Below are 19,827 nucleotides of genomic sequence, written 5' to 3'. Positions count from 1 at the left end.
CGATACGAGAGCGCAATAAGGCAATCCATGACGACTTTTCGCGATGGGGGTGACAGCCAAAAATGTAAACATAGTGTGAGTACAACTTACCAAAGTTTCGTCAAGTGTCGTCGGTGCTTAACAAATTCCTTTGTGTTCAACTGTCACCCCGATCATCGTATGTCAAAAATACATGGTAAACAAAAGAAATCAGCTGATCACATCTGTCTCATGGATAGCCTTATCAAGAGAGAAGATGCTCGATGACGCTAATGAAAGCGATGCATTTGGTAAGAATATTTTATTGTCATAATTCTTTTTTATTGTAACTACACAATCTGCAACGTCATGAATACAGTTAAATTAAATAGAAGTTCACGTTTTTAAAGCGAAAACGCATTAAATACTGATAAAAATAGCGATTATTCACAGTTGTCCCGAGCCAACGATGAAAGATCTTCGGTAAGTGTTACACTTAGCGATGCCTGCTCATCGCCGCAGCTTGTCTATATCGGAGTATCTTCTTTGTGTTCCTTCGTGAACCATGCCACTCCAATGAGAGTATATTACAGGTGAGGAAGAAGAAGAGATGGCTATGTATTAGTAAGGAAAGAAAAATGTAAACACAAATAGTGACGTCACTATTTAACACGCGTTCTTATGGGAGCTCGCTTTGCTTGTAGTTGTGACATGTTTTGCACCAGACACGGATCTCACGCACACGAAGTATCTTCTTCCTCACCTCTATTAGACTCTTATTGATGCCACTCGACGAGAGAACATACACCGCTTGAGAATTGAAACAGAACCAACAGAAGGGAAGAAAAACTGCCGAGTGGTTCTCTTATCACTTTTTCGTCCAAACACTGCACAATGGTCCGAATCCACGTTTTAGCAGGAAGAAAATCCGTATCTCTGTTTTCGTTAATTTTAGGCATTTGGTGTCTTCAGAGAAGTTGTTTGCATTTGTTTGCTGCATCTTTTCCAAAAAAATTTGATTAGGGTGGTCCGCGTCTTAACTCAAATCTGGAATAGAACTTTTAAATTTCAAGTCATACGCGATCGAGTTCTTCAGCAAAGTTGTAGGCAATGCTATTTTGAGCAACTTTGCCGAATACGCCGTTTATCTAGCTCTTAATTTGAACATAGTAGGTCAATTTTAAGTTTTGACTTAGGGTGAGCCATCCAAAAACGGTTTTTTCGCAATAACTTTTTTATTTGATTTTTTTCGAAGATGTGAGCTTCGGAGCATTTGAAGAGCAAGTAATGACGCATATTTGTTCTGCACATTGCACGTTGCTGGGTCTTGTCATTCAAATGTTATGGGCAATTTTCACTTAAAATCAACGATGTCTTCAAATGCTTATATCTCATGGAGCTGGTAAAATAAAAAACATTCTTTAAGCGGCATTTGGAAGGTCACATATAAAGCCAAACTTGGAGCAAATATTACAAGAACGTTATTTTTTAAATTGGAATAAATCGACTCCAAAATTCCCCTTGAAAAATTGAAAAACTACTTATAACTCATACAATTTTAAAGATAGAGTTAAACTGTCTTCGGAAAAAATGTTGGTTTTTACCATGCCTACAAGTTTTCCATACACGATTTTTTTGCAAAACGTGAAACAAAAGCTTGAAATTGATAATTTGATTCTTAGGGGTACATGCTGTTTTTTCTAGGAAATCAGAACGATTATATTCCTTAAAAACAAATTATCAATTTCAAGCTTTTGTTTCACGTTTTACAAAAAAAGTCGTGTATGGGAAACTTTTAGGTATGGTAAAAACCCACATTTTTTCCGAAGACAGTTTGACTCTATCTTTAAAATTGTATGAGTTATAAGTAGTTTTTCAATTTTTCAAGGGGATTTTTGGAGTCGATTTATTCCAATTTAAAAAATAACGTTCTTGTAATATTTGCTCCACATTTGGCTTTATATGTGACCTTCCAAATGCCGCTTAAAGAACTTTTTTTTATTTTACCAGCTCCATGAGATATAAGCATTTGATGACATCGTTGTTTTTAAGTCAAAATTGCCCATAACATTTGAATGACAAGGCCTAGCAACATGCAATGTTCAGAACGAATATGCGTCATTATTTGCTCTTCAAATGCTCCGAAGCTCACATCTTCGAAAAAAATCAAATAAAAAAGTTATTGCGAAAAACCCGTTTTTGGGGGGCTCACCCTAAGTCAAAACTTAAAATTGACCTACTATGTTCAAATTAAGAGCTAGATTAACGGCGTATTCAGCAAAGTTGCTCGAAATAGCATTGCCTACAACTTTGCTGAAGAACTCGATCGCGTATGACTTAAAATTAAAAAATTCTTTTCCGGATTTGAGTTAGGACGAGGACCACCCTAATCAAACATTTTTGGAAAAGATGCAGCAAACAAATGCAAACAACTTCTCTGAACACATCAAACGCCTAAAATTAACGAAAACAGAGATACGGATTTTTTTCCTGCTAAAACGTGGATTCGGACCATTGTGCACTGGTTTTCCCTCTTTAACAATTTTGAGTTAAAATCTGTACCTTTGAGGCAACAATACTCAAAATCGGCTGGACCTATCAAGATGACTCTTGCATGGTTTGATTCGTCTTTATGGTGTCTGTGTTTAAAAGTAAAAAAAAAGTTACGAAAATTGAAAATAAAAAAAAAAATTTAGACCAGGAAAGATAATCAACACGATCGAAATGAAACCAATCTAGACTGCGGTGCTTTAATGAGCTCAAACGCTGTCAAATCACCAAAAGATTGGCAAGACAAAGTTTGCCGAGACAGCTAGCAAACAAAATAATAATAATAAAACGCTTTTGAGTCCTGTTCACATGTTATGCTAGATTTCATCTCTTTTTTTAGCAGTCCTTCAAGAATATCATCGAAAATTCCTCAAAAATCAACCCAACAAAAAATTCCTGCAAATCTTTCAACGAAGATTCTTTCGGGAGTTCCTCCAAAATTCTTTTAGAAAATCTCCTAAAGATCCATTCAGGTTTGGTTCCAAGCATGATCTCAGATAATTCAACAAAGATATTGAGCAACTCCTGTAAAATTCCTTCTTAGAAATCTCTGAAGGAATCCTTGGAGTACTTTACCAAGGAATAATCTGTAGAGGTATTCCTGAAGGAATTCTTGAAGAAATATGTTGGATGCACGTACAGTCTAACTCTGTACAAAAATTCAAATCAATTGGTTTGAAATTGACTTAGTTGTAGCGGCAAGTGCTCAAAATGGGTACACCTGCCCAAATGGCACAAGACCCTATGTAGACATATTTTCTTTGATTCTCCTTTTACGCCATATAAAGCCATACGCCATACAATATTCAATATGTGAATCAGCTTGAGAACATGAAAAAATAGTACTCTCAATTACCAAAGCTATAACAATTTCCGTATAACGTGTTTTCTTTAAGGTGAAACATAAAGAAATCCCATTGCAATTTGTCATACAGACATTAGAGGCACAAATCTGACGAACGAAGCATCAAACCAAGCCGCATTTGTTTATCCTGGCTTTGCTCACTTGCAAAAAGAGGCAGCTTTTCCAAATCGAGAGTATTTGTTTACGAATTTTCAAGATTGGTGCTCTTGAAAACGTGAGTAGGAGACTAAGTCGGCCATTTTGGCAGCCATGTTTGTGTTCTCTGAAGTTTCTCCTTAACCCACCTTTTCCATTAAGGTCATTTTTGACACGATCCGTACACGACGCCATCGAGCTATGCCCAACGTGATGCATGTGGTGACAAGTATTGCAGATTTCTAGACAATTTTCCACTCTTTGGTAGCCGCTGAGTTCTACCGCAGCTGTCAAAGTCCTACCGCAGGCTTGAAAGTCATCCTATCATTGAAACTGATGGCCAAATCAAAGTATGCCTGCAAGGTAAATTGCATTGAAAACCAACAACAAATAATGATCATCTGTGTCGTATCCAAGGTTATCCAAGGCATCGCCAGGGTAGATCAATGATACCTCACCGTTCTACCGTAAAACGGAAAGTTTTCTCTAAATTAGTAATAAACTAAAGTTTTTTTCTTAATTTAGTAACGAAAGAAATGCAACCAAATTTGCGACTAGAAGATTCTGACAAAAATGTAACATAATTAGAACCAAGGATGTTTTCGATTACCTGGCAATCATTTGACTCATTTGTCTATATCTCAGTTCAGAAGCCTAATATTAAAATGTGATGTTCGATAAACTTGTAGATTCTTGTTTTTCCTACAATTATCACCAAGGATGCCATAGTCTAACTCTTATATTTATGGCGTAAAAGTGTTAATACCACCAACTCACACTAAACGATCGAATTTTTCGATCGTTTAGTATGAGTAGGTGTTACTAGCGCTCTCACGCCGTATATATGAGAGTTAGGATATGACGTCCTTGGTGATACTTGTAGGAAAAACACTTATCTACAAGTTTGCCGAACATCTCATTTCAATATTATGCTTCTGAACTAAGCTATGGATAAATGAGTCAAATGATTACCAGGTGATCGAAAACATCCTTGATTATAACAAACCATGATATGTATGACTTATTGTGGTATAATCATGTTTAACATCATTGGTGTTTAAAAATATTATAACTCAAATGTATCAGATTATGTTATAAATGTTGTTATAGTTTCGTCAACGGATTGTCCTTGTCGTCAGTATCATTCAAAAAGATATTCACAAGTGATTGAAAAAGGGCACAACTGTACTGAAAATAACTTCTTTCACCATAACTATACGATCCACCTCTGAAGATACTAATGGGATCATCAAAGGTTGATTTTTCATTGGCAACAGTACAACGCATGTGTGGCAATAAACCGCTGAAAAGTGACATTTTGTGATTTGTTAAATAGGTTTCAAAACACATATTTGTGCACTTTGTTCTTTACTTTACAACAGTGGTCACCAAACTGCGGCCCGCGGGCCGCATGCGGCCCTCAAGCAGATTCTGTGCGGCCCGCGAACGGATTTTGAAATGCATTGGAAAGTGGCCCACTCAAAAAATTTAATAAGGACAATCAGAAATTTCACAATATTTAAATACGTCTATGAGAATTACTAAAACTTGACCAATATTTCTTACCCTAATTTTGCTGAGAAGATTGTCTTTCGCTTCAATAATGAGGCTACATTTCACAAGATTTCTGCCATGGATTTTGGACTTGCAAGAAAAATCGTCATCAGTATTTAGTTTGTTTAATTTTACGAAAATAAAAATAATTTTCACTTCGTTTTATCGGTGAAAAAAAAACGCTGCATTCAATACACTTTATATTCAGCAATTCTACCAGGAATTAATTTCAAAACTTTTCATATATTTTGACTACAATTTCTCACGAAAGGAATTGCTTTCCAAACTTTCAGAATAACGCTAAAAATTTCAAGGATAGGGCAAGATACTATTCATAGGAATCCTTTCGTGAATTCCTCTAAACATCTTTGCGAAATAGGTCCATAATTTTCTAGCCAGATTCGGTATTGCATATTTTTTGTATGAATTTTAAGTAACTAGTCTGAAATAACACAGCGTAACAAAAATTAACTTTTTGTTAAGAGCAAACTTATCCGAATCCGGGCTCAGATTTGCTCTAACACGTCACAATTTTGAGCTATACCTTAATTTATAGGGCAAAATATGCGATTTTGGGCTTTTTTGACTGCAAGCCATTAAGCAAGGAAATATTTTTCTTAAGCAATCAAAAGGTTAATTGGTCAATTAACATCTAAATCAACGACTCATGCAAAATATTTCGTTTTACCAAATCGAATTTGATAGTTTTAAGCGATTTATGTTAGATAGGATATTTCCCATATAAGCCACCCTCCAAAAGTTGCATGCAAGTTTTCATACTAACACAAATTGCTTAAATCTATCAAATTTGATTAGGTAAAACGAAATATTTTACATGAGTCGTTGATTTAGATGTTAATTGACCAATTAACCTTTTGATTTTGATTTGGATTCAGTGGCCCAAAATCCTTTGGAGACACATAAATTTGCTCTTGAGACAAAAAAATGTTGCACTGTGTAATTTGCTCAACATTTAAAATACAAAAAACTACAAAACCTAAATATCATTTTTTTTTTATTTTCTAGGATTTTCACAATTTTTTCTAGTGAAATGTTAAATATTTTGAAAAAAAAATCAAACGCATGGATTTTGTGGTACAGCCTGAAAATTGTTAAAAAAAAAACTCTTGAGTGACTTGCGGCCCTCAGTCTCTTTTCAAAATTCAATTTTGGCCCGCAAAGACAGCTAGCCTGAGGATCACTGCTTTACAACATTTCATCCACCATAACTGACTATAAAATATTCTGATTCAATGAACAGATGTTGTAAAGCTGTCCATTAAATAAGTAAACAAAAAACATTTTCATACTTGAGAGCAACCGAAAATAAACCATCAGTGTTATCACACTCGCATTGCTCCGTTGGTTTCCACCATTTTCCTTCAACTTTTTTATTTTCAAAAAGTGAAAAATATTTTCGCATTGCCACCTATTTGACTGGGAAAAATAATGTCTCTGACCCACAAAGGGACTGTGCAACTCTTTGGCAAAACCCACCTCTTTCCCGATCAGAACACAGTAACAAGCTTGTTATTCAATTTTTATTCTCTTTCTTTATACAGAATTGCTGATGGTTATATAAAGCTGATTCTGATTGTAAACAAAATCGATGATTCAAAAATTACTCATAACTCATGACAATTTTCGACAAAATTTTGTTATTATGTTTCACTCGGGTCACGCGCACTGGCCATCCGCATTCGCCGAGCGTCACTCCCAACATCACATGCCTCTAGCTATACCGCGCGAATAACGCGCGTATTTGTTTTTTCCTTCAATCCCAAACCAAACCGCTCGACAATGGTCCAATGGTCTTATTTTAAGAAACTGTAACAAACCTAATTGGCGATATCCTAGACCGAGACATTCGGTGAAACGCACACACCGTCCCACAGTCACAGCTCTCGAGCCGCATGTCAACGGCCGTGAAAACAAGGTTCAAGGTTGAATCCGTGACAAATTGCCACGAAAACCCTGGCAATCTTCCCAACACCTCTAGGTTGACTCTCCTCATATCGCGCACCATCATCATCATAACTATTCAACCCCCTTGCGCTTACATAATTGCACCGTCTCGTAAGAAGTCACAATCTTGATGATTCGCGGTTCATCACTTTCACGGATCCGCTGCTAATGAACGTTCTATGTTGATGAAAACAATTCGCACTCCACTTACCATGATTGCAAACTTAGCTAGGAACGCTTTCTGGACAAAATCCACAAGAAGCACTGACGACGATCAACTGCCGCCTTATTGTCGGTGCGCGCCTTGCCTTCGGTGATTTCACAGCTGATGGAGTAAATCACACCCCGCGATTTGTACGATAGGTACCGCAGCCGCGAACTGTAAAATGAGACTGATTGCTGCGTTTGCGGAAAGATCTTCTCAGCTAGATGTAGCGGCGACTAAGTAGGTAATGGTTTGCGATGCCGATTACTTTAGTGTGTCCACGCGCGTCGTCGTTCCGTAGCTCACTTTCTCTCTCTAGCTATGAAGTTGACCGAGGTTCGTTTTATGTGTGGGCTGTGCGAAACTGTGTCGATGTGTGATTGTCGCTGAGCCACTCGGCTAATTCGTTACAGCGCGCGGAGATCTGCAAATGAATTTGTTATGATTATATCTCTGAGGTGGAAAAAATATGAACACAACAATTTAAATAGCACTGAGGCTTAAAGTCAAACTAATTTAGCAAACTAAATGGTTAGCATTCAATAAAACTCTTTGGGAAATCAAAATTCACTAGTTGGAACACTTAGTCTTTCTAAATTTATCTAGACTAGTGGTTTTTAGTATAATAGTGATTTATGTAACGAGTTGCAAAAAGTTGATTTTTTTAGCACGAGTCGTACATCCAACGACGCTTGCCGAGTTGGATAAACACGAAGAGTGCTGAAAAAATCGAGTTTTGCAGCGAGTTCCACACACAATTTTATGCAATGATTTTTCATTATACAACTCATTTGAGTTGCATAATATGAATAATACAACTCAAATGAGGTGCATTATGAACATTATGCAACTATTTTTCATTATGCAACTCATTTCAGTTGCATAATGAACCGGTACGGAAAAGTAGGCCATTATGATACTGAAATGAGTAGTATAAAATAGAAATTATTATACTGATTTGTATAAAACTATTTTACTGACTTTTTAACCCTCTAAGCAGAATCCCCGAGCAGAAGAGAGTAGCAAACTAATAACTGCGAAATAACATAACCTGTTTCAATATTTTGTTTTGTGATTTATAACTTATTGTCGTCGCGGTTGAAACCCGAAGTTTCCCCACACCCGACAATCGAATTTTCTCAAAATCCACATGTGAAACCCAACGTCGGACGTAGTGCGCTGGACAGCGGACCTGGCCCTCTATCCAGCGCACTGTGCCCGACGTACGTCCGACATACGGTTCAGGAGAAACATCGATTTTCGAGTGTCAAAATTTCCGATTTTAAACTGCACGAACAATATTAAGGCATTACTTTTCCATAACATGTTTTGTTGGACAATTTCATTTTGTTATGATCAAGCCATTCGTATACATTCATGAAATAACACTTCAAAACTATCTTTTGATCTAGTTCTTGTTTAGTTATTATTGTACTATTGAGAGCGTACAAATATTTGATAACTCATAGCACTATAATACCCCTTTCGTGACGGAGCGCAAAAAAGAGAAATCTCCATACAAATGGCTCAACTTTGGAACTCCAGAACTCTTAGATTTCCCAACAAAACAACAATCATTTTCCCTCATTTGAAAGAACTACTCTTTGTTTTTCGATTTCTAGCTTTGACTGCCTAGATAAAACGGAAATAAAAAATATGCGATAGGGTATCGCGCCACTTGGGCGGTGGCTTCTATATTCGTCTGTTTTCCACTATAACTCAGTCAATTTTGAACCAATTGACTTGAAATGTTGTACACGGGTAGATACTATAAATATCTCACCACATTCCAAAAGTTGTGTCAATTGGTTCAAATTTGGCTGAGTTATAGTGGAAAACAGACGAATATAGAAGCCAGCGCCCAAGTGGCGCGATTCCCTAGATAAAACTTTTTCATGTTTTACCGTTTTTGTCCACTTTTTGTTTACCTTGTTGTGGCAAATCCCACAGGCAACGTAAACAAAAGTTTGTTTACACACATACAAGTACAAGTAATGACTGAACTATGGAAACAGTTAACATCACTTTAAACAAAGTCTAAACTGATGAAAAAATATGCAAACCTGTTACCGCTCAACAGCACAATTGTGCTGGTTCGCCACGAAAGGGATAACAAGTCTTGAAATCAAAAGTACATCATTCGATGTATCGATGTATAATCATAGTTTGATGAAGTACTTTTGAAATTACTTAGGAAACCAATCAAGGACTCTGAAACTCCGCAGAAATTGCGTCATAGTTTTGTTTTTTTTTTATGTTTACAATAGTTTCTGTGGGAAGTATGACTGTTATACTCGAGTACAAACCCGTGGATCACGCAACGCTACATTCAAGTAAATAATATAATTAATAAATAAAAAAAACCCTAATTAATCCACCTAGCGGTGATGGGGCCTTTCTCGTGCCTTCGATAACACATTTCAACAAAACTCAAGTGACATGTTGATGAATATTGCACTTTCATATGTTAAACAAAAATACATTACATGGAACCAGAAATCATATCGTTTATGTAGCTTTGATGTTTGAGTCTGAAACTCTTAAGAACATATATGAGCGAATCTGGAGCCGCCATCTTGGATTTTCAATCGCCATCTTGGATATTCTGGTCACCATTTTTTGGAATCCAGAATTCGTCCCTATATCAAATAAACCCATATGACATGGATTTAGAGCTTAAAACGCCATTAAACAGCCACCATCTTGAATTTGGAGCCGCCACGTTGGTGTTTAGGCCACCATTTTGTATATTGCGGTCGCCATTTTTGGACTTCAGACATCTTCCCTATACCCATATTACATGCATTTAGGGTCTAAAACTGCTTTAAACAGCCACCGTCTTGAATTTGGAGCCGCCATTTTGGATTTTAGATCGCCATCTTGGAAATTGTGGTCGCCATTTTTGTACTCCGGATATCTTCCTTATATCAAATATACCCATTTTTCATAGTTTTAGGGCCTAAAACTCCACTAAACAGCCTCCATCTTGAATTTCAAGCCGACATCTTGAATTTTAGACCGCCATATTGGATATTCAGGTCGCCATTTTTGGACTCCAGACATTTTCCCCATACAAAATATGCCCTTATTGCATAGTTTAGGGCCTAAAACTCCGTTATACACCCGCCATCTTGAATTTGGAGCCGTCATTTTGGATTTTAGACCGCTATCTTTGATATTCAGGTTCCATTTTTGGATTCCGTACATCTTCCCCATACAAATTATACCCTTATTGCATAGTTTTAGAACCAAAAATTCCACTTTACAACCGCCATCTTGAATTTGGAGCCGCCATTTTTGGACTCCAGACCGCCATTTTGGATATTCTGGTCGCCATTTTTGGACTCCAGACATCTACCTCATACCAAATGTACCCATATTGCATGGTTTTAGGGCCTAAAACTTCTTTAACCCTTTGGAGTCGGACTGTTTCGCCACTGCTGCCGTAACCTTGCTGGCCTCGAACACGTTTGTTAGGGTCGGTTTCATCACCGGGGTCATATATGACCCCTCCGGCTCCAAAGGGTTAAACACCCTCCATCTTGAATTTGAAGCTGCCATCTTGAATTTTAGAACGCCATCTTGATTGTTCAGGTCGCCTTTTTTGGACTCCGGACATCTTCCCCGTACAAAATATACCCTTATTGCATGATTTAGGGCCTAAAATTCCGTTATACAGCCGCCATATTGAAATTGGAGCCACCATTTTGGATTTAAGACCGCCATCTCGGATATTCAGATCGCCATTTTTGGACTCCAGACATCTTGCATGGTTTTAGGGCCTAAAACTCCATTAAACAGCCGCCATCTTGAATTTGTTGCCGCCATCTTGGATTTGAGACCGCCATCTTAGATATTCAGGTCGCCATTTTTGGACTCCAGACATCTTCATCATACCAAATATACTCTTATTGCATGTTTGCCATATTCAGGTTGCCAAACTCCTCTATACAGCCTCCATAATGAATTTGGAGCCGCCATCTTGGATATTCCGATCGTCATTTTTGGACTCCAGACATCTTCCCCATACAAAATATACCCATATTGCATGGTTTAGGGCCTAAAACTCCGTTATACAGCCGCCATATTGAATTTGTAGCCGCCATCTTGGATTTTAGACCGCCATCTTAGATATTCAGATCGCCATTTTTGGACTTCAGACATCTTCCCCATACAAAATATACCCATATTGCATGGTTTTAGGGCCTAAAACTCCATTAAACAACCGCTATCTTGAATTCGGGGCCGCCAACTTGGATATTCATATCGCATAGGGCTTAAAACTCCATTAAATAGCCGCCATCTTGAATTTGGAGCCGCCATTTTGGATTTTAGACCGCCATCTTGAATTTTGGACCGACATCGTAGATTTTCCGGTCTCCTGTGTTGATATCCACACAAAATAGTCAACCATGCTGAAGGTTACAAAAATCGCCGCAGTTGGATGTGTTGCATGATGGGGCTTGGTTCAGTTTTATATGTGACCAGTTCTACCGGTACTGGTCCGGATCACTCAAATGGCCCATAACTCCGGAACGCCTTGACCGATCCGGACCATTTTCAATAGCAAACAATGCGGTAAAATTCCGGTTCGATTCGAGCTATAATCCGAAAAATTAGCCAATGGGAAGTGCCTTAAAAGTGAGTGACCTTTTTGTACACAAACATACATACACACATACACACATACACACATACAGACATCATCTCAATTCGTCGAACTGAGTTGATTGGTATATGTGACTTGACCCTCCGAGCCTTCTATCGAAAAAGAGAGACGAACCAGCCAAGGGCTGAAAGTCTCTCTAATAAAGACAAATCAATCAATTCTATCGAAAATTCGGTTTTTGAGTGAATATATAGCCTTTCAGTACACTTTGGTGTACGAGAAAGGCAAAACAGACAAAAGTCATTAGACTTATGATCTCACTTGGAATTCATCCTGAAACTCCGGAGTCGGAGTATAATAAGGGTCGTGAGTTCAAATCTCACCTGAGCTGTGGATTTTTTCCCAATTTAACCAATAATTTACCCATCTGTAGGGTGGGACGGGGCAAGATGGGTCACCTAAGGACAGATCATCATAACTTTGTAAATACAAATCGTACTGGTTTGTATTCGTCTGCTACTCTTCAATACACTAGTTAGCAATGCTAAAAGTCGATAAAAAGTACATTAAATACAAAATATGATGTTAAACAAGCAGTTTCAAAAAGTGACCGATTTTGCGATGTGAAAAAAGTGCGGGGCAAGATGGGTCACCTTTTAAATAATTTACACTTTCTTAACGAAAAACGGCAATATATAAGATTTGCTCCGTATTCATATATGCTCCACATCCATACTGAGTAAACAAGAGCTACTAGTAAACATTTTATAAATTTATTTAGAAAATAAAAAAAAAATAACGATTTGAGTGGTCCTAGGACGACTTGAAAATCGATTATCATAATTTTATGTTATAATTTTGGGCGTTCATTCCGCTTGATTGAAGTTAGTTATGAGATAGTCTTGTAATAAAAAATAAATTACTTTTAAATGATCCAAGAATACCCTCACAATTGAAGGTGACCCATCTTGCGTCGCGGTGGTTTATATGGAGCATATATGGAATGTACCGCATAAGAAAAATGGCTAAAAATCATTTTATTTTTTATTTCCAATGAGAGTGGATAATTTTTTAATCAATACCCTAAACTTTTGTATATTCATGCTGGTCACCTAGCAAAATTATTAACATAATCAAAACATGAGTAATCCGCTCGAAAATGGCACTGACCCATCTTGCCCCGCGACCCATCTTGCCCCGCCCCACCCTACATATGTACGTTGAGTTATTTGAATTTCATAATTTGACCACACGGATTGGTATTACCGAAAAATTTGCACTTCAAGTGAGTCGCTCCTTTATGATTTTCTTCATACATTTATCAAGGGGAACTTACGTATTTTTAATCTCTTCGTCATGGGGGGTTTTTAAAACCTATAACTAACTTAAAATTGGGTTGTTTAGTGAATAAAATATTGCTATTTTCTTTGCCCTAATTGAAAGAGCTCATTTTTCTGAGTATAACGTGATTTTATTGCTATCCAATTCCTTTGTTTTGATGGTTAAATAAACAAAACAAATTTAATTTCTGTGGATAAAATGGCAGTTCACTCGATAAAATGGCAGTTCGCCCCGAACAAAAAAAAATCTCCATACAAACTTTAAATGCATTTTAAAAATAGTTCCCGGCCACCGAAAAATATGAAATTTTGGATTTCGACTAATTTTTGGACGGAGAATACGATTATGGAATAATCTAAATACCCCTAAAGAACCCAATTGGTCTCATTTGAAATGAGTTTTAGTGCCATTTAATACTGCACACACTAAGATTCTGATTTTCCAGCTCAGTAAAATTTTCGCTGAGTTCTGTAATTTTTTCATCTTTTTACTGAGTTTTCAACAGCAGATTTAACTCGGTACACTCGGTAATCAATATTTACCGTTCATCAACGATATTTACCGTTCTTCTGTAATTTTTGACAGTTCATTTGCAGAACTCGGTAACTTATTTACAGAGTATTCAGCAAAAGGGATAACCGAGCGTACCGAGTTAAATCTGCTGTTGAGAACTCAGTAAAAAGATGGGGAAAATACCGAGCTGATCTTAGTGTGCACGGAGAAAAATAAATAGTAAATACAAAACAAATTTGGTTTATTTCAACCGGAATTTCGTGTTAATTTTGTCACAAACGAAGAAGTAGTTTGATTTTACGGGAGCAGACCGTCAGGTCGAAAGCCGTTAGGCCGAATGCCGTCAGGCCGAAAGGGTCGTTAGGCCAAATAGGTTGTCATTATACGTGTCTACTGATTTTATCGTTTTATATAGCACAAAACGAAATAAACATGAAAAATGTCGAGATCATTGGGGAACTGTGGGGGAAATCAATTTGGGAGGCGAAGTAGAAAAGATTTATAATACAGCATCTTGAATAAGCTTATTTTTAGTCACAAACAAAGTGATATGGCGAACGGGCACAACCAAAGCTATCAACAGGATAAAGATATTCAATACTGTAACATTGTCAACATAATTATACTACTTGCAAATGAATGTAATACAAATCATAAAACCTATTATACCTAACCTAAAACATCTACATCATCGTGCTTAAAGCCTGTCCACGTTAAATTTCGGACACCAAATCGTTGGTATCACAAGCAATCAAGTGGCAAAATATGCAAATGTCGGTGCTTTCTGCTTAATTCAATCCTTAATCTGGAATAAAAGCTTTAGTTCCTTCAGATCGGTTCATGTCCGGCAAAGTTATGACGTTTTCAAAAAATGTGATGAAAATGATTTTTGTAAAAATGCAATAAAAATATAAGAAAGTGCAGTCCGGCAACATAAAAAATAAATTGTATTGTTTCTCCAACAATTCCTGAAGTGGATTTATTTTGACATACTAGTCCTGGTGAATTACTTTCGAGATAAAAGATGTTTATTTTTACAACCAGAATCAAGATTGACATTATTATTCGCTCAATAAGGATGACAAAGAAAGTGATTTTTCATATGCCTCTTAAACCGGAGCTGGTATGGCAAGAATATGAATCTCTAGGACCAAAAATTGCCACTTTGAAGTAGCATCAGCCTTCCTGTACCAAAACATGTTCATGTTTTGATTTATCGCTGTGAGTTTTCAAAAATCTATCGAATCACGTCAATCTATTGTATAATGAGCGAAAAAGTTCAAATTTCATGAATTTTGAATTGTGCATAATTATACTGAAGTTATGATTGTATGAACTCTTTCGGTTGGAATCAAAAGTATAAGCTATGAGAAACATTCAAGAACAAAAAACATATCAGAAAACGCATATCTGTGAGAATAAGCAAGTAAATATGAAAAATAGGGCCTTTAAATTTGAGATTTCGATCAGATCACTACAATGTCTCTACTGATGCCATAAACTAAAGATATACCTAATGTACATTTTCCAATTTTTCTACGACCATAACTTCATGTTTGAGTGATATTTGATTTGAAGTTGGTGACACCGTTTTTGAGATTCTGCAGTTTTTAGGTGTCCGAAATTTAACGTGGACAGGCTTTATCATTCTACCATGAGCAGGATACAAAAAAAAACAGCGGGGATTTGTCCTTCTTTTAAACATAGGCTGTTCTTTGTAGTTTTAATGTTCTACTTCATGAGCATTACAGCAATTACATTTTCCATCGGAGATTTTTCCTTCTTTTGAAAATAGGCTGTTCTTTCTAGTTTAACTATTCTACTCATTATAAGTATTACAGCCATTAATTTTTGCATAAGAGTTTTTCCTTCTTCTGTACATAGGCTTTTCTTCTAGGGTGTGATTTTGGCGGCAAAGTGAAGAGACCGCTTGTTTCATTCGGACCGGCCGCGTCGTCGTCGTCGTCAATTTGAATGTGCACATCGTCGTACCCGTGTATAGTTGTAGCGGTTCAATGTAATTTCGGAGAAGAGGCCAGTTAGTGGAAGATACTGCAGCACATACGCACTGGACACTTCAAAGGATGTTTATTGGTGAGCTCGTTTCATTTTATCATAATAATTAATGCTCAAGGATGTATAAAATTCTGCTCTGGTTTTTGTGTTTTTATCTAACAAATATTGAAAAGTTCGTCACGTCATGTGTCGGCGCTTGTTTTCAATGCACATCCAGTTGATAATAAATATTTTTCTTTCATTTTTTGCATTTACACTAAAATTTGAATGGTTCGTCATCTTCGGTGTCGACATTTGTAAGATTTTAGTCAAAATGAATAAATGTTTTGACTCAAGTAAAGGTTGCATGAATCACATCACATACCAAAGTGAATCCAAATCATGTGCCTCTCCCCCTCCCCACTAACAAAAACTCCTTCCCGTGACAGTCGTGGAGAAGATGAGGTGATCTCGGTCTCTAGTAGCAACGTACGTTACACTAATATTCCTTTCCTTCCTCGATGACCGTAAGGACGTGGCCGGCGCCGTTATTGACTAATAAAGTCTGGAATTCTCGAACTGTGCACATTGAGAGCGGTAGCTACTCCCAAGCTCCGTTTGTTGGTTCCTTGTGCAATTTCGATTGTTCTGGTCAATCACGGAGTAGCAACTACGAATTGTACGGTCATCTATGCTCATGATCATGCTCATGCTCATGTACATAGGCTTTTCTTCTAGCCTAACTGTTATACTCAGCTAATCAATTTTTCATCGGATTTTTTCCTTCTTTTTAAAATAGGTTGTTCTTTTTCATTATAAAGATTACAGCCATTAACTTTTTCATCAGAGTTCTTTCTTCTTCGGAACATAGGCTGTTTTACTCATATTTCACAGTAAACTACACAGTTAAAAAATGTTACATCATATAACCTGTAACAAAAGGACCCCGTCATATCGCTCACATTTTTCCATCAGTTTTTAAATTTACAGCTTGCTCTTTATAAACCTTGCGTGCAATATTCCAAACAAGAAATTGGTTGATGTAAAATTCAGTGAGATGGAATAGAAATTCATAGGTCAAATTTATTTACCTACCCAACATATAGTGTTACAAAATTAACATCGAAAATCAATCTCTTTCATATTCAATTTAAAAAATGTAGTTCTAGTGTGTTTCTGAAGCTTAGCGTAGTGGATAAGGCTTTGGAATGCCATTCTGAAGATGGCGGATTAGATTCTTGTTCCAGTCGGGATAAAATTTTCTCCACTCTTTGGGCATATTATTTTGTTGGGCTTGCCAAACAATTACAAATTCATGCAATGGCAGACAAAGATTTACAAAACTGCAGAGATAACTTTTGAAAGAAGAAAAAGACATGTCTAATCTTTTGATATGTTATTTATAAATGTCTTAGCTTTCAATTGATGCCAAAATTTCGAAAATCGGTGGTTGCCATCATGGTGAAAAAAAGTTTTGGTATAAAAATCCAAGATGGCGGCCAAAACCAATATAGCCGACCCAACTTTTTATAATTGTTAATAGTAGCTCTAACTTTCCTCTTTTCAACAACATTTCGTTTTGAGGTGGTTTTAGGCGAAACTTTCAAGTTACAGTGGTTTAAAAGAGCCACCATGTGAGCAAAATCGAGGGGTCCACAAAAAATGTTGTGGCTCTAACTAACGGGGGGGTCCATCAATTCGAGTAACCAAATGCATTTTCCTTACTTTTTTAGCAAGGACTTTCAGAAAATCTCCACCTAAAACATTTTTGAAGATAAGGTGTGGGCCGAACTCAGCGAAAATTACTCATATGTATCTTTGTGTATACGTTAAAAATAAAATTTCTTTCTCACTCCTGGATTAATAATATTGCTTGATGTTGTTGTGCTTCAAAGAAAAAATGGCGCTTATAACATCTTCTAAGACACTTTTCCAGCTCAAAATAATTCCGATTACGAAACTTTAGAAACAGTATTTGGCGGTCCAAATGACGCAAATTTAGTTCACTCCACTTCAACAGCGCAGCCTGTTTTAACCCTTACGTGGCCAAAAGGGTACCCGGGTACCCAGCGCCCATTTAAAAAGCACGGTGTAGAAAAAAGCAAAAAATTTGTCGGACACATAACGGTTAAGACTTATACATTCTACGGTCCTGCCAATACCTTCGTTCCGTATAACTGACCAGCTATTTTCTTTGATAAGATGCTAAGCACGTGCTAATGAATATGATGCTCAGGATCTGATGATCTCAAACCTCTCAGAGTGAATGAGCCAATTCTCTTGGTTCATAATATCCATTCACATTGATCTGCATATTTTACCATTACATGTGCGGATGCTGTGCATCATCATAAATTAGTAGCAAGTTGCTCATTAAAAAACAAGAGCTTATTTTTAGCTGAAATAATCATTTATTTTCAATGAAATCTATTGGATTTCAGTTAGATCTAAATAAATTTTTCCAAAGCAATTGGGTTGGTCCTTTTACCTTGGTTTGGTTCAAATATTCAGTATCCCTTAAATGCTGATCGGAAATCCAACACTATTATTTGTACTTAGGTTCACGGCTGAAATCATGACACATCCTTGGAAATAGATTTTCACTCACTAATTTATCCCAGCTCCTCACCGACTGTACAATGACACTTTGTATCGATTTAACACTCAAGGATGTCTAATAAAACCATCACGATTCTTGTCTGTTTCTTGGATCACATAACCCCTTTTTGGTTCTAAAGTTGCCACATAGCTTCTTCCCTCTAATCTAAGACGTAGGAAAATAATTACCTTCAGCACGTCTAGTTTCCAGCTTGGATGAAAAATTCATTCGCCGCACCGTTCCAATAATGCTGTGGGAAAAATCTCAGCTGCAACGCTTCGGATACCTGTAATAACAGCACACAAGTAGTGGCTACAAAGTCAACAAATGACCTGACTGAGCAGTAGTCGTCAGTAACGTGTGATTTGTGTGCCTCGTCTTCGGATGCTTTCGGTTTTGACTTTTTGTGCGATGGATTGGGAATTTTACGGACTTTTCCCTGGTCAATTATTCAAAAACTCGTCATCACGGGGTTCGATTGCACTCTCTTCTTTCTGTATATCTCTATCGGACTGGCTGTCAACTAGATGGGGCCAGTGCTCTAGATTCTCGACGTTGACGCTCTGGAGAGCTAGTAGTACTGTAGTACTGTAGGTAGAGTTATAATTCAGGGACAAGTTCAGTGCGAGGAAGTCAGTGTTTGTAGATTTTGTTTTGGTTCCGCTCTCTCTGCGCTTACTCAGACTGCAATTTTACTCAGTGCCTTGTGGACCGGAAAATGAGAGTTTACAAACATTGATTGTAGTGAACATTCGTGAGCGAGTATCGATTATAAGAGGCAACAATTTAAAATGCAATAAGCGATCAATTCCATAGTATACTTTTAGCCGATTGAAATATATTTTAAACCTTTAAAGCGCTGTTGATATTAGTCCCATGCGAATTAATCTAAGTTTAAAGAGCTACTAGCAATGTGATCAATACCAACCACATTACTTTATTTAATTTATGTTAAGTCTTAGAGATATGGGTAGAGCGCGTGCTCACACAGTTTTACTCATATGGCCTATTATCTGCGTTATGAGTTGTAGAAGAATCATGCCTCGACTTATCACACACAAACCTGAATAAATACGAAATGATAATTTTCGATGAACAGTTGTTTATCATCTATCAACTGAATTTTCTGCGCAATCGGATATCTAGTTCTTCAGATTTGTCCATAATAAATTTATGATACAATTTGTATATACAAACTGTGATCCACTATTCTACTGCCTGCCATTGTACAAAAACAAACACTTATTGCATTTCACAAGGCATGCACAACTGCATGTGGAGTGCATCCAACAAGTGCATTCTCTCTTCCACATGGGCAGATGCATTCATGAAAACATCAATGTTGGTATACATAAATACCGTCTCTGTAGAGAGTTCTCTCTTCGTTTGTTTATCTGCTTGCTAAAAATCATAACAAAAAATGAAGTCGATTTGCGCAGTCGCGAGAGATGGTACCACTAGAGAAATGAGATTTATTCCTACATTGAGATTGAGTGAGGGAAAGCAGTGCAATGCGGACCCAAGTTGTGAAATGGCGC

At 37.1% G+C, this 19,827-nt stretch overlaps 1 protein-coding gene across 2 annotated transcripts in view; it reads right to left on the bottom strand.

Moving 5' to 3' along the window:
• LOC109430991 (adenylate kinase isoenzyme 1) overlaps positions 1-18,863 on the bottom strand; it is a 38,915-nt gene extending 20,052 nt beyond the window's left edge. Inside the window, exons 1-2 of one of the 2 annotated variants that reach the window (XM_062849831.1) lie at positions 18,478-18,863; positions 7,239-7,656 (exon numbers count right to left, since the gene is read on the bottom strand). In XM_062849831.1, coding sequence (XP_062705815.1) covers positions 7,239-7,241 — 3 coding nt within the window. In that variant the 5' untranslated portion in view covers positions 7,242-7,656; positions 18,478-18,863. The remainder of the gene's footprint in view (positions 1-7,238; positions 7,657-18,477) is intronic. The other variant, XM_019707115.3, reaches the window with a different exon arrangement.
• Between the last annotated feature and the right edge of the window lie 964 nt (positions 18,864-19,827).

The sequence above is a fragment of the Aedes albopictus genome, chromosome 2 (assembly GCF_035046485.1).
Source record: "Aedes albopictus strain Foshan chromosome 2, AalbF5, whole genome shotgun sequence".
NCBI lineage: Eukaryota > Metazoa > Arthropoda > Insecta > Diptera > Culicidae > Aedes > Aedes albopictus.
Note: the sequence above shows the minus strand (reverse complement) of the source record. Positions and strands in the feature narration are given on the sequence as shown.